Source organism: Macaca thibetana, chromosome 10 (assembly GCF_024542745.1).
Source record: "Macaca thibetana thibetana isolate TM-01 chromosome 10, ASM2454274v1, whole genome shotgun sequence".
Lineage (NCBI taxonomy): Eukaryota > Metazoa > Chordata > Mammalia > Primates > Cercopithecidae > Macaca > Macaca thibetana.
Genome location: NC_065587.1, coordinates 61,788,236 through 61,813,458, shown reverse-complemented (window position 1 = coordinate 61,813,458; position 25,223 = coordinate 61,788,236). Strand labels below are relative to the sequence as shown.

Here is a 25,223-nt window from a genome sequence, read left to right as displayed (position 1 = left end):
CTGCTGACCCTATTGCTCAGGCGCAATTTACAGCTGGAGCTTTTATCTCTTGGGTGTGTGTGTGTTTCTTTATTACAATGTGAAACCTATGATTTTTTCACCCCAGGAAAGTAATGCTGCATTATAATGTACTTCACATACTTAGTGACCTAAGAACATGATTTGCTAACATTTGAGACTTTGAGACTTTACATTGAAAAAGTGACACGGTTTTAAAGCTTTCCCGGCAAGAATTCATGCTTTTAGCCATAGTACCATTTTCATATTTGTAGCCCAACTTTTGTAGGCAGTATAACCCCTGCTTGATGGAACTGAGTTTCAGCTGGTGTATGTGGCACTCATTTTTCGTATTTATGAAATGCATATACATATGAAGTTAAAACAGCACCTGGGCCTCTTATGACTCCTGCCTGCCAGAACATTCACTCGCATTCAACTAGTACTCAGGGTTTTTTTTTTTTTTTTAATAAAAATAATACATCAGAGGAAACTTAGCAAATAAGTATAAAGAATAAAATTAGTCTCATTACCCAGAGATAACTATTTTTAATTTTTGCATATTTCCTTTTCCTCCTAGTTTAAAATTAAACTGAATGATAACGTGCAGATAGTTTTCTGTCATGCTTTTTTCTTAACATGATTATTTTCCCTTGTAAATAAAAACTTTATAAACATTGTAAATGATTGCTTGAATACCTGTGGTTGGATAGTTAATGATTATTTGTATTAGCACTTGTATGTTTCTGTCTCTGTCTCTTAGCTTTAGGCTAACTTTCAGTATTTGGATTATTTTCTTCCTGTAGATTTCTAGAAGTGGTTCTATGTATATGTGCGGATGTCTGCTTGTCTTTTAAGTACACTGAAGGTCATATACATTTCACGGTCTCTGCCACCAGAATGCGTTCCTGCTGTAGGAGTTCCTGTCTTTTCCAAAACAACTTAACCAATCTAGGATTTCATTGAGCTTATTTTGTATAAACCTCTATACAAGTTAAGGATTAGTCTTTTGTTTTATGAAGGAGTAAACATGGAATAGTTTAATTAGACTAATGGAGCCCTCTTCTGGCTTTTAAATGATCTTGTTTACATTTGAGACAGCTGTGTGAAAATAGCACAGACTTCTATAACATTGACTTAAGTGAGCATAATTTTGAGAGCAAGGTTCAGATTGCAGAAATTTGAGCTGCCTATTTGACCTAGTGGACGCATGTTATTTTGAGCAAGATTCTATTTTAGTCTTTATAAGTGTTCCTACTACTGTTAAGGTGGGCTTTCTACTGCCACTTAAAATTGGGATTTTGAAGAAAGTTAAAATTGGATTGTGGCATACTTTACAATCTTGGAAGTGAATCTCTGACTTTTTCTGTCTCTAAAATGTTAGACTTGAAATAGATCAGAAAGAGTCATTTTCTGAGATCAGGCAAAGTATTCTGGTTATAATCAGGAGTCAAGTGAAACCTTTGCAGATGAAAGCCATGAGCCCCAAAGATATGGCATGCTTTATGTGAAGAGGGTGGTACTAGCCAGCTGTCATGATGGCTGTGCAAGCCTCCTTATTTGTTTTTTTCCTTATTCAGGTCCTTTATCTTTAAACATCTGTAGGAAGAGGTATGGTCAGCTGTCTTTGCTTAATTCAACCAGTAGCTACTTTGAGAATTTCAAGCACAATAACTTAGCAAATTTCAACCCAACAAAAATTTACCAGCAGCCTTTCTGAGAATTCTTGGGGTTGGAACAGTAGTTATGAATGGACACATCCCACTTTTACTCATGATATTCTTTTCCCAGTCCTTTCCTTTTGCTCACAGTATGTCTGTTCTGCGGGGCATAGACTCAGTAGGAATTGTTCCCTTTAAGATACCATTACCCCAATTATGGTATAGTGATGATGATCTGCTTTGCATATTCCAGGTTCTTTCTGGCTTTTTCTGTTGAAGCCAGTTGTACTCCCAGCCTTTTTTCTTTGATGTGGCTTTTCATTGATAAAGTAACAATTTACCTTCCTGGGACAACAGATTCCAACACCTTAACTAATCTGAAGTTGTTAACTTCTGCCTTCCCTTGTCACATGGGACCTTTAGGGCCAATTTATTTTCCTGTCCACGTGGGAAGTCTCCAGTAAACGAGCCGAAGGTCCTCAGTCAGCATGTAGCATGCTTTGTCTCTCCAGTGTTTAAAAGAAATCATCACATTCACATGAGCATACCCTCTGCACCACCCTCCCTTTATAACTGCCACCATATCCACTTCCCTTGCTGCCTCTGCTTCTCAGCCTGTTGAAGCTTGGCATGCATGTCTACATTCCACCCAAGTGGCTGTCTTCAGAATTTCCCTCTTCCCCCCCACCCCCGCCCCCAGTGGTCTAATCTCAAAACTCAAAAGGTACTTCTTAGTCTCTGCCTCTTGGCTCCCTTTCTCTTTTTGGCCCTCTCTGCAGTATTTAATACTACTGTATTACAATGTGTTTGCCTTTTCTGGTTTCTGTGTACCACCCTCTGCTGGTTCTTCTGCTTTTTCATCTTTCAATAAGCTTTTCTCCATGCCTGTATTGTAAATGTTGCCATTCCTTTAGCCTTTTCTCATTCTGGACCTTTTTTTTCTTTTTTTTGGGATGGAGTCTTGCTCTGTCGCCCAGGCTGGAGTGTAGTGGCGCAATCTCGGCTCACTGCAGCCTCCATCTCCTGAGTTCAACCAGTTCTCCTGCCTCAGCCTCCTGAGTAGCTGGGATTATGGGTGCACGCTACCACACCCGGCTAATTTTTGTATTTTTAGTAGAGACGGGGTTTCACCATGTTGACCAGGCTAGTCTTGAACTCCTGAGTGAGGAAATACTGTTTGATATGAGATACAAACGGTGAATGGGAATTAACTAGGTAAAGATAACTGATGGAAAGTAAACAAGGGGAAGTGTGTCCTGGGCAGAGAGTGGCAACAGCATATGTAAAGCCTGAGATCAAAGGCCGAGTGCAGACAAAATGCCATGGGACACAACAAGAGATGTGGCTGAGGAGGTCAGCAGGGGCCAAGTCATGGGGCCCAGGAAGGGGCCAGGCCACCAGCTGGGCCCATAGTCTTTTTTTTTGTTTTTTTGAGACAGCCTGCACTCTGTCGCCCAGGCTGAAGTGCAGTGGCACGATCAAGGCTCATTGCAGCCTTGGCCTCCTGGGCTCAAGTGATCCTCCTGCCTCAGCCTCCCCAGTAGCTGGGCATGAACCACCATGCCCAGCTAATTTTTAAATTTTTGATAGAGACGGGGTTTTGCCATGTCGCTCAGGATGGTCTCAAACGCCCGAACTCAAGCAATCTGCCTGCCTCAGCCCCGCAAAGTGCTGAGATTACAGGCATGAGCCACTGCACCTGGCCACTGGGCCCATATTCCAAGAACTAGGAATAATGAGAAGCTATTTAAATGTTTAAACAGGGGAATGACATGCTCAGAGCTGCATTTTGAACACATCACAGGGCTGCCTTGTGAAGAATGGATTCTAGGGCGTAAGAGCAGATGTAGATGATCAGTAATGAGGCTACTGCAAGAATCCAGGGGAGAGGTGATGGCAGAGTGGACTAAGGTGATGGAAGTGGAGACAAAGACGCAGAGAAGGGAGGCAGATTCACGAAAAATTGAGAGGGAGCAAAAACCACACTGGCGTGGCGCCTGCTCAGCTGTGGAAGATGGTGGTGGGAGGTCAACCTGGCAGAGGCATAGGAGAGGAACTGAAGGAGAGGCTGCAACAGGGAGGCCAAAGCAACAGATCTGAGCACTGAAAAAAATCAGGATAAACACTAGATGAGGCCTAGTGTCTGATTTTGATGGATGGCGCTGCCACTCTCCAAGCCAAGGAAAGAGAAGGAAAGGAGAGGTGACCAAGTTTAAAAATTCTGTGATTTTTTTTTTCCAGTATTCCTGGTAGACTTTTAAGGAAAAAGAGGTGCCCTTGGTCAAAGACCCTTTCCTTTTCTCAAGGCAGCTTCTAGTAAATATGCTAAATTTTAAGGATATAGTCAACTGGTTTCTGGGAGAAAGGATCTTGCATCCCATTAATTCTTTTTCTTCAACTCTGCATGTCTTTTCCTGACATATTATAAATAAGGAAGATTAAGTATTGCTCATAAAATAATAGAATATGGGAGGGGTGAGAATTTCAAGCACAGTAACTTTGCAAACTTCAACCCAACAAAAATTTACCAGCAGCCTTTCTGAGAATTCTTGGGGTTGGGACAGTAATTATGAATGGACACATCCCACTTTTACTCATGATATTCTTTTCCCAGTCCTTCCCTTTTGCTCACAGTATGTCTGTTCTGCGGGGCATAGACTCAGTAGGAATTGTTCCCTTTAAGATACCATTACCCCAATTATGGTGTAGTGGTGATGATCTGCTTTCTCCATCAGATCTGTTGATTTAAATGGAGTTTAGCAAGTGCCTGTTCTCACCCAAGCTTCCCCCATGCCATAGGCATTGTTTCATTCCCATCTCATATATAGGAGCCCAGTGAGTTTGTCACATGTTATATCCTAGGCACGTGGAAGTGTAGGATAGGAACTTGGATTTTCTTTTTTTTTTTTCTTTCCAACTTTTATTTATTTTATTTATTCAAGGGGTACATGTTCAGGTTTGTTACATGGGTAAATTGTGTGTCACAGGTATTTGGTGTACAGATAATTTTGTCATCCAGGTAATTGGCATTGTACCTGATAGGTAGTTTTTCAGTCCTCGCCCTCCTCCCATCCTCCACCGTCAAGTAGTCCCAGGTGTCTTATTTTTCCCTTCTTTGTGTTCATGTGTACTCAGTGTTTAGCTCCCAACTTGTAAGTGAGAACATGCAATATTTGGTTTGCTTCATCCATGTTGCTGCAGAGGACATGATCTCATTCTTTTTTATGGCTGCATAGTATTCCATGGTATATATGTACCACATTTTCTTTATCCAGTCTACTGTGGATGGGCATCTAGGTTGATTCCATGTCTTTGCTCTTGTGAATAGTGCTGTGTTGGAACATAGGCATGCGTGTGTCTTTATGGTAGAATAATTTATATTCCCTTGGTTATGTACCGGGATTGCTGGGTTGAATGGTTGTTCTTTTTAAGTTCTTTGAGAAATCTCCAGACTGCTTTCCATAGTAGCTGAACTAATTTACATTCTAACTAGTCCTTTATAAGTGTTCCTTTTTCCTCACAACCTCCCCAGCATCTGTTATTTCTTGACTTTTTAATGGCCATTCTGATTGGTATGAGATGGTATCTCATTGTGGTTTTGATTTGCATTTATCTAATTATTAGTGATATTGAGCTTTTTTTATATGCTTGTTGGCTGCATGTAGTCTTCTTTTGAAAAGTGTCAGTTCATGTCCTTTGCCTATTTTTAATGGAGTTTTTTGTTACTTGCTCATTGACTTGTTTAACTTCCTCATAGATTGTGGATATTAGGCCTTTGATGGTGGCATAGTTTGCAAATATTTTCTCCCATTCTGTAAGTTGTCTTTTTGCTCTGTTGATAGTTTCTTTTGCTGTGCAGAAGCTCTTTAGTTTAATTAGATTCTACTTGTCAATTTTTTTTTGTTGCAATTACTTTGGGAGTCTTTGCCAGGGCCAATGTCCAGCATGGTATTTCCTAGGTTTTCTCCTAGGGTCTTTGTAGTTGGAGGTTTTACGTTAAGTCTTTAATCCCCTTTGAGTTGGTTTTTATATATGGTAAAAGGAATGGGTCCAGTTTTAATATTCTGCATATTCTGCATATGGATAGCCAGCTATCCCAGTACCATTTATTGAACAGGTAATACTTTCCCCATTGCTTGTTATCATCAGCTTTGTCAAAGATCAGATGCTTGTAGGTGTACATTTTTATTTATTTCTTTTTTTTTTTTTTGAGACTTTAGTCTCGCTTTGTCCACCGGGCTAGAGTGCAGTGGAGTGATCTCGGCTTGCTGCAACCTCCGCCTCACAGGTTTGAGCAGTTCTCCTGCCTCAGCCTCCTGGGTAGCTGGGATTACAGGCACACATCACCACGCCCGGCTTATTTTGTATTTTTAGTAGAGATGGGGTTTCTCCCATGTTGATCAGGCTGGTCTCGAACTCCTGACCTCAGGTACTCTGCCTGCCTCGGCCTCCCAAAATGCTGGGATTACAGGCATGAGCCACTGTGCCTGGCTGGTGTACAGCTTTATTTCTGAGTTCTCTACCTTGTTCCATTGGTCTTTGAATCTGTTTTTGTACCATTTCCATGCTGTTTTAGTTACTGTAACCTTACAGTATAATTTGAAGTTGGGTAATATGATGTCCTGGGCTTTGTTCTTTTTGCTTAGGATTGCTTTGGCTATTTGGGCTTTTTATTGGGTCAAGGTCAGTTTTGGAATATTGTTTTCTCTTTGTTTTGTTTTTACTTTTGTTAGTAGATGCTGTGCATGCAAGAATTTTTTTTTTTCCTAATTCTGCGAAGAATGTCATTGGTAGTTTGATAGAAATAGCATTGAATCTGTACATTGCTTTGGGTAGTATGGCCGTTTTAACAATATTGATTTTTCCTATCCATGAGCATAGAATGTTTTTCCATTTGTTTATGTTGTCTCTGACTTCTTTGAGCAGTGTTTTGTAATTTCTTGTTGTAGAGATTTTTCACCTCCCTGATTAGTTGTATTTTATTCTTTTTGTGGCTGTTGTGAATGAAATTGTGTTCTTGATTGGGCTGTCAGCTTGGACATTGTTGGTGTATAGGAATGCTACTGGTTTTTGTATATTGATTTTGTATCCTGAAGCTTTGCTGACGTTATCAGAACTAGGAGCCTTTGGGCAGATATTATGGGGTTTTCTAGCTATGGAATCATAATATAGCCTGCAATGAGAGAGAGTTTGACCTCCTCTCTTCCTATTTGGATGCTTTTTATTTCTTTCTCTTGCTTGATTGCTCTGGCTAGGACTTCCAGTACTAGTTGAACGGGAGCGGCAAGAGTGGGCATCCTTGTCTTATTCTGGTTCTCAAGGGAAATGCTTCCGGCTTTTGCCTGTTGAGTATGGTGTTTGCTATGGGTTTATCATAGATGGCTCTTACTATTTTGAGGTATGATCGTTCAATGCCTGGTTTGTTGAGGGCTGTTAACGTGAAGGGATGTTGAATTGTATCGAAAGCCTTTTTTGCAGCTATTGAAATTTGGAATGATGATACGGTTTTTGTTTTTAGTTCTGTTTATGTGATGGATCACATTTGTTGATTTGCATATGCGGAACCAACCTTGATTCAAGGAATAAAGCCTACTTGATCATGGTGGATTAGCTTTTTGATGTGCTGCTGGATTTGGTTTGCTAGTATTTCATTTATTTTTACATCTGTGTTCATCGGGGATATTGGCCTGAAGTTTTCTTTCTTCATTGTGTCTTTGCCAGGTTTTGGTATCAGAATGATGCTGGCTTCATAGAATGAGTTAGGGAGGACTCCCTCCTTGATTTTTTGGGAATACTTTCAGTAGTACGATTGGTACCAGCTCTTCTTTAATGTCTGGTGGATTTTGGCTGTGAATCCATCTGGTTCAGGGCCTTTTTTGGTTGGTAGGTTTTTAAATTACTGATTCAATTCTGGAACTCGTTATAGGTCTGTCCAGGGTTTCAATTTTTTTCCTGGTTCAATCTCGGGAGATTCTGTGTTTCTAGGAACTTATCCATGACTTCTAGGTTTTCTAGTTTGTGTGCGTAGAGGTTGAACTTGTATTTTCTGACTTCTGCCACAGCCGTCTCCCTCCAGTAGAAAAGATGTGACATACTCCCAGTGATTTGGAGGTGCTAGGAAACATAACCTTCTTGTTTGTTTGCTAATGGAAAGGAACTGAGTTTTTTTTGTTGTTGTTGCTTATAGAGAGAGCTGTATTCCAATGTAGTACAGTAACCTACAGACTGTCTTACCCTGGGCAGACCTGCCAGCACTTAAAATTACAATAAACATTGCTTAAAAGAATGGTATGTGATACAGCCAAATACACAAGTACAAAAAAAAATTTTTGTGTGTTTGTGTTTTTCTTTCTACCCTTTGTTTCTCAGCTGTCCTCCAGGAATGCTTGACTCTACCAGTATTTGGCTTAAAATGAGAAACCTTTGTCTATCCCTTTGATGTTTGTCTGCACAAAAATCAATAACCTGGCTTTCCATTAAAATAGTCCTTAAAGAAGCTAGTTTGTGGAGTCTTTGTTACTTGTGTAAAGCATACATTTTTGATGGTTTACTTTTAAAAGAACTAAATGGTTTCTCTTATACTTTAGTATTTTGGTTTTGCTAGTTTTATGTAATGAGGGACCCCATTCCATAAATGTAAGGATTTGTGAAGGATCTAGGTCCATTTATTAATCCGTATCTTTTTGAAGCATTTTATGAGCATCTGTTAAATTGAAAATATTTAGCTTTATGATTATATTAAGGCTCGAAAATTGTCCAATCCTAAAATGTATTTTCCTTTTTTAGTTTTTTTTTTTTTTTTTTTTTAATTAGTGTAGACACTGACTTTTCATTCTCCCCTTGGTGCTGCATGTCCCTGTGCGATTGGGGTTTTGTTGTGGCAATAGAAGCTCCCTTATCACCTTTTGTGTAGAGGAGCCTCTGAGGAGAAAGCAGCACCCTGAAAATGCTTTCTGGTGCAATTTCAGGTTTAAGAAGCTTGCTCCCATTTGGCTTTTCCTGTGGATGGCTGGACTGCTCCAAGAACATTCCTCCAGTTATAGCCATTTTGTCGTTTTTCCTTTTGGGAAATACTTTGTGTGTACCTTTATTATGGGTTTTGATGGTGGAGCTGAGAGGCCCTAAGTTTTGGGATTGGAGCCACAGTTTCTTCTCTTACTTGTATCTTCCCCAGCGTCTTACTCAGCAGCTCCCACTGTGCTGTGACACCCTAGAATGTATCATTTCGAAATGTCACAGCTGCCACTAGGTCATATGGGAACGTGGAGCTGGCTGGGGGAGAGGTGCAGGTCAGTAGTGGTTTTTTGTTCCCGCATTGGATCTTTGAAGAAAATGTAAAAGTGGCACTCTTATTTTCAATCCAAATATTCATATTTTGTATTTTCCAAAAGCATAATGAGTGAATGAAATTGTGGTTTAAGAGGCTGTGCTTTTCAAGTGTAGGTCCTGTGGCCTTAGTAGCAAGGGGTAAGCCTCCTGGCAGGATGAGGGGGCTTGGCGGGTGTGTTAAATATTGGTGGGGTGTGGGTCAGCTTCCCGTTTGGACTTGGCTCTCTCAACCTCCATACTATGAAACAGTCCTTTGACTTAAATTCAGTGTGGCAGGTCACCTTTAAAACTGGGGCCTTCGTAAACTGCTTCAAAAACCCTTTATGACTCTTAATTGGGGGTAGCCAAGCAGTGGGTAATTTTGATATACCATATGTCCTGTAGCACAACAGGGCAAGATGATGGAGATTTCCAGGAGTCTTCTACTGGAAATCTTGTCTTACCAAGTCAAGCCCCTGCCCATGGCGTTATTTCTTACATATTTTTTTCTTATGTAAGTACTTCTTAGCAAGAAAGAAAATAGGTTTAATAATGTTTACATTTTGATCATTGTTTCTTACATGTGTTGCCAGAGGAAACGCTTATAGTTTTGTTTTGAAAATGAAATTCCTGTGGAAAGGGCATTACAATGCCAGCCCCTGTCATTTCTAGCCCTCTTATCCCCGAGCTCATCTGCAGTGTGTCAGGTCTGGCTTCTCTAACCAAAAAAGGCAAAGAATGTGTAAGCCCTGCTCCCTTCAGCAGATTGTCTGGGTGCTCCATGATGGGTGGAGTTCATGGTGTCAGCTGGATCCACAGGAAGCAGGGAAATGTTATAGACACGTTTTCTCCTGCAAGTTTAGAGAGTCTGTGCAGCAAGATTCCAAAGCTTTGCCAGGAGCGTAAATCCTAGGCTTTATCTCAGAACTACACATTGGGCCTTACCCTCTACATTGTAAACATTTCTCGACAGTCAAATAAACCCAGGCAGTTTCTCGAAGGTGCCTGCCACCTTCTCCACCTCCCCTTCTTGAGGATCCAGACACAGGTTTGCTGCAGCAAGTCAGATATGATTCTTCCCTATTCAGGGCCCCCTCAACACCCCACGGCTCTTCTGGGCTGGAGCAAGGTTGCCACAGTAGATACTTGCCGCTGAATGGAAGTCCCACCTCAGTCCCCCACCTCTCAGTATAAATAATGCATGCACTGGAGAGGAATAGCAACCAGACTGCCTGGGCTTGCCTTGTCTTCTCTTGCATAAGATTGGTCGTGGAGGAAAGGCACCCTCTGAAGATGAGAGTACTGGAGAGAGCCTTGTGCGCTGTGGTTGAGAAGAGTGCGCTGGTCGGGAGAGGAGACTGATGGGCAAGAACGCTACAGTAGGGTCATCCTGCAGCTGTAAATGGCACAGGACTGGAGCTCTTGAATTCCAGTTCTAGGCAAGGAGCGTGGGTGTTGGATGAAAGGCTTAGTCCTGTGTTACATACAAGAATAAAGTGTCTGAAACAAGAAGCATGTGACCACCTGGGCACATCATTTTTCTCCCTGAGTGGTACTTGGTGTACTAAAGAGATCATGGGATGCAGCACACTTAGACGAGGTAGAAGAATCTGAGTGGGTTTCGTCACGTTGGAGTTAGTTTTTGTGGGATGTGGAAAAGAGGCCCGGATTTCTTCTGAGAGCAGGAGTAGCTGAGGAGCCCTCTGGCAGCAGAGCTCGTGAACTGCACTTGTGTGAGAAGGCAAGCTGGTAAATTGAGACACGAGATTCTTGGATTTTCCTGAGACCTTTCTCCTTCATCTCTCGAGACCCAAAGAGAATAACCTGAAAAGGCAGCTAGTGAGGATCTGCAAGACCCAACTGAGAGAGCTTAAGAACCGGAGAATTCAGAGGCAGGTGAAGGCTGGAGTTGTGTTTGGGGGAGTTTTGTTTGGAATCACTCCTTTGGCTCACTGCAGTCTCCGCCTCCTGGACTCAAGCAATCTTCCCACCTCAGCCTCCGGAGTAGCTGGAACTTATAAGCGTGTGCCACCACGCTTGGCTAATTTAGCATTTTTTGTAGAGATGGGATTTTGCCATGTTACCCAGACAGGTCTTGGACTCCTGGGCACAAGTGATCCACCTGCCTCAGCCTCCCAAAGTACTGGGATTACAGGCGTGAACCACCTTGTCTAGCCCGGAGTCACTGTTAATTTCTTTTGTTGGTCCATGGCAAGGTTTGCAGATGACTTTGTTTGGAAAGCCTGAATCTGTTTGTAAAAGCAGGGGTGGGGAGTGGGAAATCACAGTGTTACTACTTGAGTCTATTTAGTGCACTATAAAAATTACTATAGCCTTAGTGTAACCTAATGAGAGCTTGCCATGAATTCCAGCCTGCTTGCCTCTCTTCAGGAAATTAATCTGGGTCATTTGACTGTCCCAGTTAAACAGGTACATGTTTTAACAGTTTAAAAGGCAATTGCTACCTGTATTTGGTTATTCCGAGTATATACCCAGTTGTCCTTGCCGATACATTTAAACCTCTTAGCCTACAGATCTTTTCTTTGTACAGCCTCAGTGTTTTGTGTTTTTTATTTTTTTGTGGAGACAGGGTCTCACTGTAGTTCCCAGGCTGGTCTCGAACTCCTGGCCTCAGGCAGTCCTTCTGCCTCAGCCTCTAAAAGCACTGGGATTAAAAGCATGAGCCACCGTGCCCAGGCCAGCCTTGATGTTTATTAATCCTTTTCAGTGACAGTCTCACTGTCACTCTTGCTTTTCTCTAGTGATTCCTTCCTCCTACGCCTGCTCTTACAATAGGCGTCCCTACGAGAAGAGTCACCCAGTGGCATGTAGAGCTCTGGGCAGGATCCGTCCACTTCCAGAGTGGCCTGAAGACTGGAACACATTTCTTTTTAGTTAAATGAGTTTCTTCGGTAATGTCCGGAATATAATATCAGCCTAAGCATGATATATAGGAATCCCCTGTACCCCACCCTATACCCCCTTCCAAACAGAAAAGCGTTTTTTGGGTTTTTTTTTTTTGTTTGTTTGTTTGTTTTGACATGGAGTCTCGCTGTTGCCCAGGCTGGAGTGCAATGGCGCAATCTCAGCTCACTGCAACCTCTGCCTCTCAGGTTCAAGCAATTTCTCCTGCCTCAGCCTCCTGAGTAGCTGGGATTAACAGGCACCCGCCACCCCACCCAGCTAACTTTTGTAGTTTTTAGTAGAGACGAAGTTTTGCCATATTGGCCAGGCTGATCTTGAACTCCTGACCTCAGGGGATCTTGCCCGCCTCGGCCTCCCAAAGTGTTGGGATTACAGGCGTGAGCCACCGCATCTGGCCACAACTGGGATTTTTAAGAAATTCCCTAGGAGAAAGTTAGTTGAACTTAAAGTGGTGTCTAATTAGATCAAAGTGCCTTCCATTTTAGCTTCAGTGAACTTGCCAGGTTGGTCTGATGATAACTCAAGAGTAAGGAGTCTTGGATTCTGATCCCAGCTCAGCTTCCAGAGACTCGGTGGTTTTCAAACTGTTCTTGAGGGACTCCTTCAACTGAAGGGCTCCCTAGTTGCCAAGAGTGGTTGGCTCTGAGTCGAGGTGGCTTTGATTTGTCAGCTTTGGTCAGAGAATTCAGGTGGGGGCAGGAAGTCCCTGTTGTGTAGTTGTTTTGCCATTTTACCCTTTTTGTACCTTCAGTTCAGGAGAAGTTTATTAGATGAATCCATGTCCAGAAATAGAGAATTAGTCACCTTCATCCTATATATTAATTTCCCTTGAAGTATAAACAGCCAAAGAAGAAAAGTACTTGTGGGAGAAAGGGGGTTCAGATCCTCAAATCTGAAAATAGTTTTCAACTTCAAGAGTGTGAAAAGTGACTATTAACCGAAGTCTTAGTCTCAGGAGTTACTTCATGTGGCATGCTTATGCCTGATGTTATGTTTTAGATATGGCTCCTTCATTCGGCACATGTGCTGGATGCCTACTGTTTGCTGGACACTGCAGAGCCTGGTGGATGCTGGGGGAAGCAGATGGGTCTCGTCCTGGCCTCCAGGAGCTTACTGGTTAAATGTGGGAGTCATTGCTAATCATTTACATAAGTCATTGTTTAATTTTAGTTGTAGTAAGTTTACAAAGGAAAGAAATGGGTTGCTAGGAGAGCTCACTCTCTACCGTTTTCTGTTCCTTTGTGGACTGCGTGAGGAGCTGTCATTGTGGATGGGAGACCGATTGCCTGCAGTAATGGGGAGAGGATATTCCTGGTTCCCTCCTCTCACTCCTTGCTTGGACTTTGGTCTTTACAACTTCATTTGACCTTTTTCCTGCCTCATTATTCTTCCCATTCTTTAGCTTCTGCTTTCTGCCTCTTCAGGTGTGCATCAGGGATCTGGTATCAAGGAGTTTAGAAGCTGAAAAGAAGTGTTATGGTCCAGTTCCCTCACTTTCAGATATGGAAAAAGGGAACACATCCACGGTCACACAGCAGGTTAGAGGTAGAACCAGGACTAAATCTAGGTCTCTGCCTCTCAGCCCAGTGCTTCTTGTTACATTCCTGCAGGAAGGGCTTTCTAAGTCAGCAAGGGCCCAGCCTCAGGGACCTATTTACCCTTGCAGAGACACCAAGAGGACAAAAAATAAGCCCAAGGGGGCCAACAGCCCCAGACTTCACATGGCCTAGGGTTGTTTTCTGTATATCTTGGCAGATGTATCAAGAGTACCTTTTTCTGGGAGCTGAGGAAAGAAAAAAAAAATGCCCCATTCCTATCATTAGGGGATTCGTATTCTAGAGGAACATAGAAGTCTCTCATGTGTGGAGAGAGCATAGAGCAGCTTGCTAGGGGCTCAGGTACACTCCCTGTGTGAGGGGGAGCTCTGGAGCAGGAGGAGATGGGGAGTCGTTTCCTGGATGCAGAGCAAGGATTTTCTAGAGAGGTGGAGTCCAGATAGTCCGAGGGCAGAGGAGCGGAGGCCAGGCTTTCCTAGGGCTAGGAGAAGAGAGAGACCCCCTCCAGGCTCGCAGGGAGTCCTGAAAAAATGGTCCACACAAAGAGGGTTAGGAGGTTGTGAGAAACACCTTGGCAGGGGCTGATTTTGCAAGACCTTGAGCTCTGCTCTGAAGGACCAGATCACGGAGCTAGTGGGTGCCGTGCCTCACTTTCTCAAGGGAGTGGTTTCATGAAAGCTGGGCTTTCGGGAGAGAAGTCTGATGGCATTTTAGGAGCCCTAGGGGTCAGGAGGCCTCACCAGGGATTTACTGTAGTGACTCAGTCATGGAATGAGGAGGCCCTGGTCACAGGGAGTAGCAGTGGGGTATTTTGAGCTTCTATAGTGTTTGTTTGCAAAACATGATAAATTTAGGTTAATATCCAACCTTTGACATAGAAAGTATAACTTCACTGTGTTTTTTCTAGCCGTGTTTAGGTGGAGTCCGCAAAGAAATTGTGAAGCTCAGGTGTCTGTATTTTATTGTATAAGGCATTTTGAAACTTTTGAGAACGGACAAAAAGAGAATGCAAATACTAAGTGTCACTTCTTTTTACTTCCAAATCTCAACCCTAAGTTGAATACCATTTAATTCACTGTTGCCAATATTGTACTCTACGTTCCTTTTTTGATAGAAAGTTTTGCCTTTTGAGCATTTGAAGCCCTAGCTTTGTGATATAGCTGAACAGGGTGAGCAGGCTGGTTGGGACAAGGAAGAACATGAGGATGGGAGTAACTGCCCCAGCTCCAGCAGCACCCAGGCCCTCAGCACGCACAGACTTAACGGTATTGTATTCTCTTTGTCTCCTTAGGAATACAAACAGAAGCTTGCGCGAGTAACCCAGGTCCGCAAGGAACTGAAATCCCATATTCAGAGCTTGCCAGACCTCTCACTGCTGCCCAACGTCACAGGGGGCTTAGCCCCCCTGCCCTCTGCTGGGGACCTGTTTTCAACTGACTAGGATGGGTGTCATGTCCCAGATTTCTGTTTGTACCAGCAGAAAGAAGAGGTCAAGTCATGGTTGGAAATAACCTTCTAGCCCCTGGTTCTATCCCTTCTTCCGCCCAACCCCCCAGCCTCAAGAAAGAACCTCAGGCTCTGATTCTCCTCTTCAGCCTCTCATCTTGAGCACAGTTCAGAACAGTGGCGACTGGAATCTGGTTTATATTCGTATTTGCAAAGACTACAGACTTTTTCTCCCACTTCATATTTTCATGCGCCCCTGTTGGTTTTCCATTCTTAACTCTCTCCTTATACCTAAGAAGTTATGAAGATCATGTGTACTTCTGGAAGCTTTCAAAAGAATCTTGTCCCTCATGACAGCATTTTGTCATGAAAGCAGCTTCTCCTTTCTGAGCTGGGCTTGTTCAGGTTCGGTGTGGGCTTCCACTAAGGCACTTGTCCTGGAGATGTTGGCTCTCCCAGCTACATCTGCCCCAAAAGGTTGGAGGCACAGCTGTCGTAGCATTGCCATAAAGAGTTTGCCAAATCTCTGATCCTCCCTTTCCATTACTTCTGCTAGTGATGCACAAAGATTAGGTGCATTTATTTTGTAAACAGATTGGAGAATCTAGCAATAAGATTCAAAGCTAATCTGGAGCATAAAGGCACAGTTCAGAGACAGAGTAACAGGGAACACAAGCATGAATTAAAAGTAATTTATTTGCTTCAGTTCCTAGATACAACCTTCCCACACCGCACTGCTCCACTGTCGGAGCACGTTCTGAAAAACAGGATGCCTTGATCCCTGGTGGGTGCAAAGGCAGTTGTTAGGGGTGGCAGACATTGGTGGGCTCCAAAAGATGAAGGCCCCACACACAGGTGTGCTGCATTTGGGCTCTGTGCGGGTGTTACTTGGACCCTTTCTTCTGGGAGTAGGGTACACACTAACGTTTAATCCACTGTCTGGGTGCATGTCCACAGTATGGTGACTAAACTCGAGTATCACTGCAAATAGGACGCTGAGCAGGTCCGTCTGTCAGGTCACACCACTGCACAGGTCCTTGTCCCCACACGATGGGGAGTACTTGCATCAGATGTTATTGAATAGCTCGGGCAGGGGAAGCGGGGAGTTGGGGATATTAATTGGGGGTTTTAATTCTATTATCATGTCAGCTGACATTATGACTATATAATGTAGTTAGAGACGATTTTTATCTTGCTTATAGTAAAGGTTCAGCCTGCCAATTGTAAATCATTCTAATTTGGCAGGCTTATTTTTGACATTGGAAAGGGCAGAAAGCGATTTGCCCCAGTAGTGTAATAGGAGTTATAGACCAGAGGCTGAAACCCAAACTATATAAAAAGGAATTCCGTGGAGGGGGCTTTGTAATCTCCATTAATTTGTGTTGCTATCTCCAGGATCACCAAAAATTACATGTAATTTTACATGTTAAACACATTGAAACATAATCTATGTTTATGAAGCGTAACGGGCTTCCCTTCCAGAAGCTCTCATGCTTGTCATGAAGTGAGAACAATGAAAAGTCGTAGCAGATATTCAGTTTAACTCTGTGTAGAACCTAGTAGTGTTTGAGCTGTTATTCCAATTTGAATTCAGACTGTGTGTTGTTTGCTTATTGACACTGCCGTTGTTCTGTCACTGTTAAATTAATGAGTCTATAAGGTTTTTCTTCCAGAGGCCATAGGTGACATCACTAAAATTGCAAGATCAATTGTAATCTTTGCTGCTGCTGCACTCCCCAACCTCTCCCCCGCCCCCTGTGGTGTGCTGCTTTCTAGATGAGCATGTTTCGGAGCAGGCCCATCTTGGACACTCTGTGCTTTCACCAAGGAAGTGAGATCTGACCAGCCACAATCCAGCCGAAAGAGGATCATAGATATTTGCTCTGATCAGCTAGATGAAAATGTAACAGAATGGATTTAGCCCACTGCTCTGTTTTATCCAACTGAGTCTCTGACCAGCAATTAGTGCATAATTATTACAGCAAAAGTAAGAAATGAAACTAGCAATTATGTAAATGAATGTGTTGGCCTCTTAATACCTGTTACTAGTGAACTTCCTGTGAGGAAGTTAGTTTTTTGTTTTGATGAAATGCTTTGGTTTTTTAAATCTTAATTCTGCTGTCCACATCCTCCCAAAGTGTGCTTACTTCATTTGTTTAATTTAAATGAACCTTCCTCCTTGTATGTATGAGGTGACTTGGTGGGTGGGGTGGGTGGTTTTTGTTTTTGTGTTTTTTCTTTCTTAGGGCATCTGCAGGCCTCAAAGGACCTTTCCTTTAGGTCATATTCCTCAGAAAGTCTTCAATCTTCCCTTGTTTTTGTTTGTTTGTTTTTCTTAAAGAATATTTTCAAAGCTTAAATTTGTATATTAATTTAGGACTATTTAGAAGTATAGGCTGTCATTGGCGGCAGCAGTATATTCTGAAATGTCTCATAGATATATATTTTTGAATAAAGATGGTGTTGTTGAACAACATTGTGTGATTTTTTTTTAACCTACCCTGTTACTGAAAACTGCCTTTCTTTGTAAGCAGTGGTTGATTAGTAATCACCAATAGAGAATGTGCTGTCTGCACAGAATATTGTCCCTTGGGAGTTTTTGTGTCTGTTAGTGGCACATAAATACTCAGCACTTACATAGTATTTTCTGGTTCTTTCCAGGGGCTTAATTAGCTTTAATTAGGCAATCCACACAGTACCCATGAGAGGTGCCGCCATAGTTTTACCCCCGTTGTACAGAAGTGGGAACTGGTGGAGAGAGGTTCAATGACGCTTCCCCCGTACTTCACAGCCAATCTCTGACAGATTAAAACTTGGAAGTTCTTTGATTTTCGCGCCTTTGTTCACACCAGTAGGCCTCCTGAGAGCGATTTGATTTTGGCAGTGCAGGGAAAGCCACTCTGAACAGTAAAAAGACAAAAAATGAGATAATTGCGAACCCAAGTGGTGTGTCTCCTAAAAACAGTCATAGCTCTCCTTTGTCCTTTTCACTGGTACATGGAGTGAAAGCATATTGACTCTGTATTGCTGGTTAAAGCTCTCAAAATAACAAAAAATGGTTTGAATTAGGTCCTTTTGAAGCAAGTGATATGTTTGAAAGGATCATAAACCTGTCCACTGGGTAATGGCAGCATCTGCCAGAAGAAATGGGTTTATCTGTTTGTCTTACGGTGCAAAAACCTTTGTAGTAAGTGTGGTTCAAGACTGCAACCCAAATAAGTCCAGTATTAGGAAAATTGAGACTGCATTACCCAAGTTCTGTCTTAAAATATGAAAGTTGGATGTTATATGTGAACCTCAAGAGACAAGATCTCCTTCTGTGTCCCCAGGTTTCATGGCCTAATTTCTTCACTTCTGGCTATAAATAGTAAGTCCATGATTCTTCTGGTTTAATTAGCACTTCAGGCTACAAAATGACTCTGAGGTCCTCAGAGCTGAAGACAGAGCTACCGGAGAGCCCATGAATCTGTCAAAATGCTTATCCTTTGTGATTAGAGCCATTAACTCTGTGACTTTCCTGGGCAAGGTGTTTTCCTCTCTGGGCCTCAGTTTTCTTTTCTTTTCTTTCTTTTTTTTTTTTTTTTTTTTTGAGACAAGATCTAACTCTTGCCCATGGTGGTGCAGCCTTAACTCACTGCAGGCTCAATCTGCTCGGCTCAAGCTATCCTCCTACCTCAGCCTCTCAAGTAGCTAGGACTACAGGCATCTACCACCACGCCTGGCCAATCGTTTTCTTTTCTTGACTTTTCTTTTTTAGAGATAAGGTCTCGCTATGTTGTCTAGGCTTGTCTCGAATTCTTGGGCTCAAGCAATCCCCCTGCCTTGACCTCCCAAAGTGCTGGGATTACAGGCATGAGCCACCACAGCCAGCCTCAGCTTTCTTATCTGTGAAATGTAGTATTGGACTAAATTATTTCTAGGCTTGCTGCGAGCCCTAAAGGCATATGATTGTTGTGCTGCATAAGAAGCATACGGGACCAGAGTCTCTGAGAACTCTGGATGGCATATCCTGGGCGCACAGTACTATTTGTTAAAGAAATGAATAGTATCACCATTGTGCTGTGTATACATAGGAAACCCTGGAGACCATAGTCTGTAAAGATCAGGACACAGGAGACAGTGCCACGGCCAGGAAGATGGGAGTAAACACAGTAGTTCACTGCACAAAATTTGTGTTTGGTTTATTTGGGATCTTTAAGAAAAAGCCATTTGCTAGCATGGTTTCCTCTTTTACTTTCTCCTGGAATAATTCATCTGGCTAAAGCTCATCTCTCACTGCTACCTCTGTAGGATTTTCCATTTAAAAATCATGCTTCCGCTCTGAGGCACAGATTCAATTAAGAATCCATTATTCTCCTGTACAGTAGGTTGGGATTCATACAGCTTTATGTAGTGTTGAAAGCCCAGTGTGTTCCATTTGTTTAGACTCTGAAATAGTTATTTTGCATTAAAACTTCATTTCCACCATTGGTTTGATAAATATTAAAATTAGCAGGAACCCATTTATCTAGTATTTTTTGTGAATAAGAGGCAGCTGTGGTGAGTGATAACTCATATCTTCTCATCTCCTCTCACTGTGACGACCTTGGGCAAGTCACTCAGCCCTTGGGGACCTCAGCTGCTGCTTACAGGAAATGAGTGGGGTTGATGACATAACCTCTGAAGTCCTTTCCAGATCTGAAGTCCTGTGACTAGGTTTTCAGAATATTTCTTCCCACAGAGAATCTTAAACTCAGTACCTGAATAATGTACTCCATAGATTTTAAAATACTATCTATACAAATTCTTAGTTATGAAATAGATAAAGTAGTTACGAACATACTTGATAATAACTGAAATGTTTGTAAAAAGGGCCTAGTGCTTTGGTACAAATTAGGGACTCAGTGGTGGCTGTTACTATGTTAAATAACGAATGCGGGTATTTATAAACACATGTAACAAGATTAAAATAGATGTTTGCTGGAAGGAGTAATAGAGACCACATGGCTAGACCATCTGCAGCATTTACAACAGAGCGGTCAAAAACCTGTCAGTCTCAACCCCCCTCACCCACATGAAGGGTGTGAAGAGTCAGGAGTTAAGATAAAGGAAGAGGATTTGGGGTGAGAATTATTTGAAAAGAGCCATTGGCATGTTTGGCGTCTCCCTAGTGGGAGCAGTGGGTGCCACCTACACTTCATCTCAAGGCTAGGGAAAAGGGCCTCCACGGAGCTTAGTATGTATCCCTGATCTGATGGATTAAACAGACCCCTGCCTGGAAGAGTCTAAAGGATGAGATGCCAGTGCTGGCTAAGTCTGATGACGAACAAAGGGAGAGTCTGGGTGCAGTCTCCACTCCTAGAGTTTGTCAGGGCAGAGCACGCATGTAGAACTGGCCTGCATCCTGGGGTGATAGAGCCTGGGCAAGAGGCTAGGGGTTTCAAGGAGACAAACTTCAGACTCGCAGTGCTGAGGAAGGAGTAGAGAGCAAAGAGCCAGGGAGAAAGCCTCACCCCAAGAGACCCCAGGTGATGGGAGATGAGGATGGGAGACTGGGGGAAGGGAGGAGAGGAACCACTGCAAGGAGCATCTGAGGAACCTGTGGGGGAAGGAAGCTGTTAAACTTTTGCCCAGCAGCGCCCAGTCACCACCACCACACCTTAAGTAAGGACTGTCTCTTGCTACTTCTTCACTCCCACTGCTCTGTCCTTAAACAAGGGAGGCCTCGCTTCCAGGATGCTGGCCTCCCGCCCCCAGCACACCCAGAGGAGTCACCTTCACATGATAGGCTATTTTGATTATAATGGGATTGCACATTTGCATCTCTTCTGAAATGAGACTGTTTGCACTTTAAGTGTGACTACAGGAATTTTTTAAAATAAAAATGACTAGAGAGGTTATGGAGGCCTGGGTTTTACTTTGAGAGTTAGACTATACATGAGCACCACGAACTGGATTTCAAGGGACATTAGGAGACAAAGTTGCTTTGCGATTGCAGTTCCCCAATCCTGCTTGTGTACTGTGCTGGTTACACACATATGATTCATTTTAAGACCTTTAATTCTTGGTTCACCGTTCCATTTTTGTTACTTAAAAAGTTCATTTCCACAACCTCAGTTTGTTCATTAAATTGTGAGTTCATAATCCTATGTATATGTGAACATATTTTTCAAAATTGTGGTAAAATACGTATAACATAAATTTACTATTTTAGCCGGGCCCGATGGCTCATGCCTGTAATCCCAGCACTTTGGGAGGCCGAGGAAGGTGGATCACCTGAGGTCAGGAGTTCAAGACCAGCCTGGCCAACATGGTGAAACCCCGTCTCTAATAAAAAAATACAAAACTTAGCCAGATGTGGTGGTGCACACCTATAATCCCAGCTACTCGGGAGGCTGAGGCAGGAGAACCACTTGAACCTGGGAGATGGGAGATGGAGTGACCCAAGATTGTGCCACTGCACTCCAGCCTGGGTGACGAGCGAAACTCCATCTCAAAAAATAAATTACTATTTTAAAGTGTACAATTTAGTGGCATTTAGCACATCTGTGATGTGCAACTGTCACCACGATCTAGTTCCAGAACATTCTCATCCCCCTAATAGGAAACCCTGTACACATTAAGCTTACTCCTATTATCCCCTACTCCCAGGCCCTGGCAACTACTAACCTGCTTTCTATCCCTATGAAATTGCCTATTTGGATATTTAATATAAATGGAATCACACAATATATGACCTTTTGTGCCTGGCTGCTTTCATTTAGCATAATGTTTTTAAGCTTGGTTCATCTATGTTGTAGCATATATCAGAATTTCATTCCTTGTTACGGTTGAGTAATATTCTATTGTATGGATATGCCACAGTTTATCCATTAGTTGGTGCACAATTGGGTTGTTTCTACCTCTTCGCAACAGCCAATCGGGCTGCTGAAAACATTCACTTACAAGTTTTGGGTTGAACACCTGTTTTCAGTTCTGTTGGGTATACACCTAAGAGTGCCATTGCTGGATCGCATGGTAATTCTACGTTTAGCTTACTGAGGAACCCCCAAATGGTGTTCCAGAGTGGCTGCACCATTTTCCATTTCCACCAACGATGTATGAGCCTTCCAGTTTCTCCACATCCTCACTGTATTAGTCAGTGTTCTCTAGAAAAACATACATCAAGAAAGGGAAAAAATTATTTTAAGGAATTGGCTCACACAATTGTGGAGGTATGGCAAATCCCAAATCTGTTGGGGTAGTCTGGCAGCTGGAGACCTAGGGAAGAGTTGCAGTTCAAAGGAAATCTGCTGGCAAAATTCCTTCTTGCTTACGGGGAGGAATTTTGTGTTCTTTTGTTCTATTAAAGTCTTTGTGTTCTATTAAAGCCTTCAGCTAATTGGCCGAGGCCCACTCAGGTTAGGGAAGATAATTTGCTTTACTCTAGATCCAACAAGTTAAATGTTAATCTCATCCCAAAAACATCTTCACAGAAACATCCAGAATAACATTTGACCAAATGTCTGAGCTCCATGGCCCAGCCAAGTTGACAAGTAAAATTTAAAAACAAACAAAACAAACAAAAAAAACACTATTCTTGCCAAAACTTGTTATTTTTCATTTAAAAATTATAGCTGTATTAGTGTCCGAGGGCTCCATAAAAAACCCACCAACTGGGTAGTTTAAAACAACAGAAGTTTATTGTCTCACAGTTCTGGAAACTAGAAATCCAGAATCAAGGTGTTTTCAGGACCATGCTTCCCCTGAAGCCTCTAGAAGAGGATTTTTTTTTTTTTTTTTTTTTCCTTCTTCAGTTCCTGGTAACTCCAAGCATTTCTTGGCTTGTGGCGACATAACTATAACCTCTGCCGCAGTCTCCCTAAATGGCCATCTTCCCTAGTTTCTGTGTCCAAATTTCCCTTCTTTTAAGGACACCAGTCATTGGATTAAGGCCTACCTTAATAACCTCATCTTGATTAAGTCTGTGAAGACCCTATTTCCAAATAAGGTCACATTTACAGATGCTGGGGTTAGGACTCCAATATATTTTTTGCCGGGTTGTTGTGGGGGTGGAGTGGGGGAGGAAAACACAATTGAAGCCGTAACAATAGCCATCCTAATGGGCATGAAGTGGTGTGAAGTGGTTTTGATTTGCATTTTTCTAATGACGTTGAGCATCTTGTCATGTTGGCCATAACAACATGGCCAAATGGCTTGTTGGCCATTTGTATATCTTCTTTGGAGAAATGTCTGTTCAAGTCCTCTGCCCATTGTTGAGCTGAGTTACCTTTTCTGTTGTTGAGTTGGAAACATTCTTTAAATATTCTGGATACTAGACCCTTAATCAGATACACATAAGGTTTAATTTTGATGAATTCCAATTTATTTTTTATTTTGCCTGTTTTGGGGTCATATCTAAGTAAACACTGCCAAATCCAAGATCATGAAGATTTAGTCCTAGGATTTATACTTTTAGCTCTTACATTTAGTCTTTGATCCATTATGAGTTAATTTGTATAATTCCACTACTCATCAGCATGGGAGTCTTGACCTGCTCCATTTCTGACCTGGGCTGGTTTACCCCTCCTTAGGCAACCTGATGGTCCCCCAATCCCAAGAGTTTGCCATATTAAAGCCAAACTTATTGCAGGCACCCAAACAGCATAGCCCAGAACTCCGGGGCTCAAGTGATCCTCCCACCTCAGACTCTGGAGTAGGTGGGACTACGAGTGTGCACCACCATGTCCAGCCAAACACAATTTTCTTAGAAGTCTCTACCAATCTTTAATAAAGTCATCATCTATTAGTTAAATGATATTCTGAAGTACAAATCAATAATGAAAACAACCAAGAGACTTTCATTCCTACCTATGAAGGATTAAATTCTGTGGGAATTGCCCTCTACTATAAACAACTATAAAAGCAGACAAAATATATAAAACAAGTGTTTCAGGCATTGGACAATAGATTTACAGAACTGTAAATCCCTGAGAGAAGGAAAACAGATAGAAGGCTATGATTGCCTACCTTACTTATTCAGGGCACTTCCAGTGTGCAGCACAAAGATAGGGAACCAGAGATCCATCGTATCACTGAATTGAGGAGACAGAAATTAGAGTTCAGGAAGGCTAAGGTGGCTTGAACTTGCAGGGAAAAATAACAGGAAGTCTCTGAACAGAAACAGAGATCAGGAACTCTGTAGATGGTCCCCTGACCCTTAAGTGAGTCAGGAAGGCTGAGGTGGCTGGAACTTGCAGGGAAAAATATAGGAAGTATCTGAACAGAGACAGAGCTCAGGAGCTCTGCAGAGGATCCTCTGACCCTTAAGAGAGTTCCAATCAGTACATGTGTGGGATGAAACACCATGAGATCAAACAGAAAGAACAAACAGAAAGCAATAGACCAGATAATTCCCAGAACTCAAAAAAGTCTGGGAATAGTTAAGGTTTACACTAACTAGAATGGGGAGAGACCTTGTAATACAGACAGCATTGGTAGAATCCTCAAAAAGATTATGCTTTTGTAGTAGGGCTAAATTATCCCTAGAGTAAAAGCTGCTCACAGCTTGCCATAAAAGAATAGTTTAACAGTAGACCTTAAATAGATCCACAGGTAACTTAACTGCATGGCAGGACAAAGCCTAACCCTATTTAAAGAAATACAACAGAACCTAGCACTCAGCAATGTAAAATTCACTGAGTTTATCATCCAACAAAAAGTCACCAGGCATGCAGAAAAGTAGAAAACTATGGCCCAGAGCTAGGAGAAAAATAAATTAGTAGACCCAGAATGACACAGATTATTGAATTAGCTGACAAAAGTCTTAAGATAGCTATTAATGTTACAAGTACTCAAGGAGATAAAGGAAAACATGAACATAATGAGGAAAGACATGGGATGTATATGACTTAAATCCAAAGCAAATTCTTAGAGATGAAGAATATTTGAAATTAATCTCAATGAGATTAACAGCAGATTGGACATTGCAAAAGAAAAGATTAGTATAACATTAAAGACATGTAAATAGAAATTATTCAAAATAAAGCACAGAGAGAAAAGTCTGGACAAAGACTAACTGGAGGAACCTGTGAGACAGTACCGACAATCAAAAATACATACTGAAGAGAGAGGAAAGAGGGAAAGAGACAGAAAACATTTTTGAAGAAATGTCAAAGAAATTTGGTGAAAATTATAAAGCCATAGATCCAAGAAGCTCAGTAAACCTCAAAAAGAATAAACATGAGAAAACTACACACATTAAAACCCATCATAGTTGAATTGCTGAACCAGTGGTAATTGGGTAAAAAGAAGCATTATATACAGAAGAACAAAGATAAGAATGACATCAGACTTCTTAGAAACTACGTAA

The 25,223-nt window shown here is 42.1% G+C and overlaps 1 protein-coding gene across 3 annotated transcripts in view; it reads left to right on the top strand.

Annotated features, from left to right (window-relative positions):
* The window catches only part of RPRD1B (regulation of nuclear pre-mRNA domain containing 1B), a 92,546-nt gene that overhangs the window by 40,384 nt on the left and 26,939 nt on the right, over positions 1 to 25,223 (top strand). For 2 of the 3 annotated variants that reach the window (XM_050807254.1, XM_050807252.1), the window contains one exon: positions 14,739 to 17,367. The exons of the other annotated variant lie outside the window; for it this stretch is intronic. In XM_050807254.1, the coding sequence (XP_050663211.1) occupies positions 14,739 to 14,888 (150 nt within the window). In that variant the 3' untranslated portion in view covers positions 14,889 to 17,367. Of the gene's footprint in view, positions 1 to 14,738; positions 17,368 to 25,223 lie in introns of those variants that run through there. 3 annotated transcript variants of the gene reach the window in all.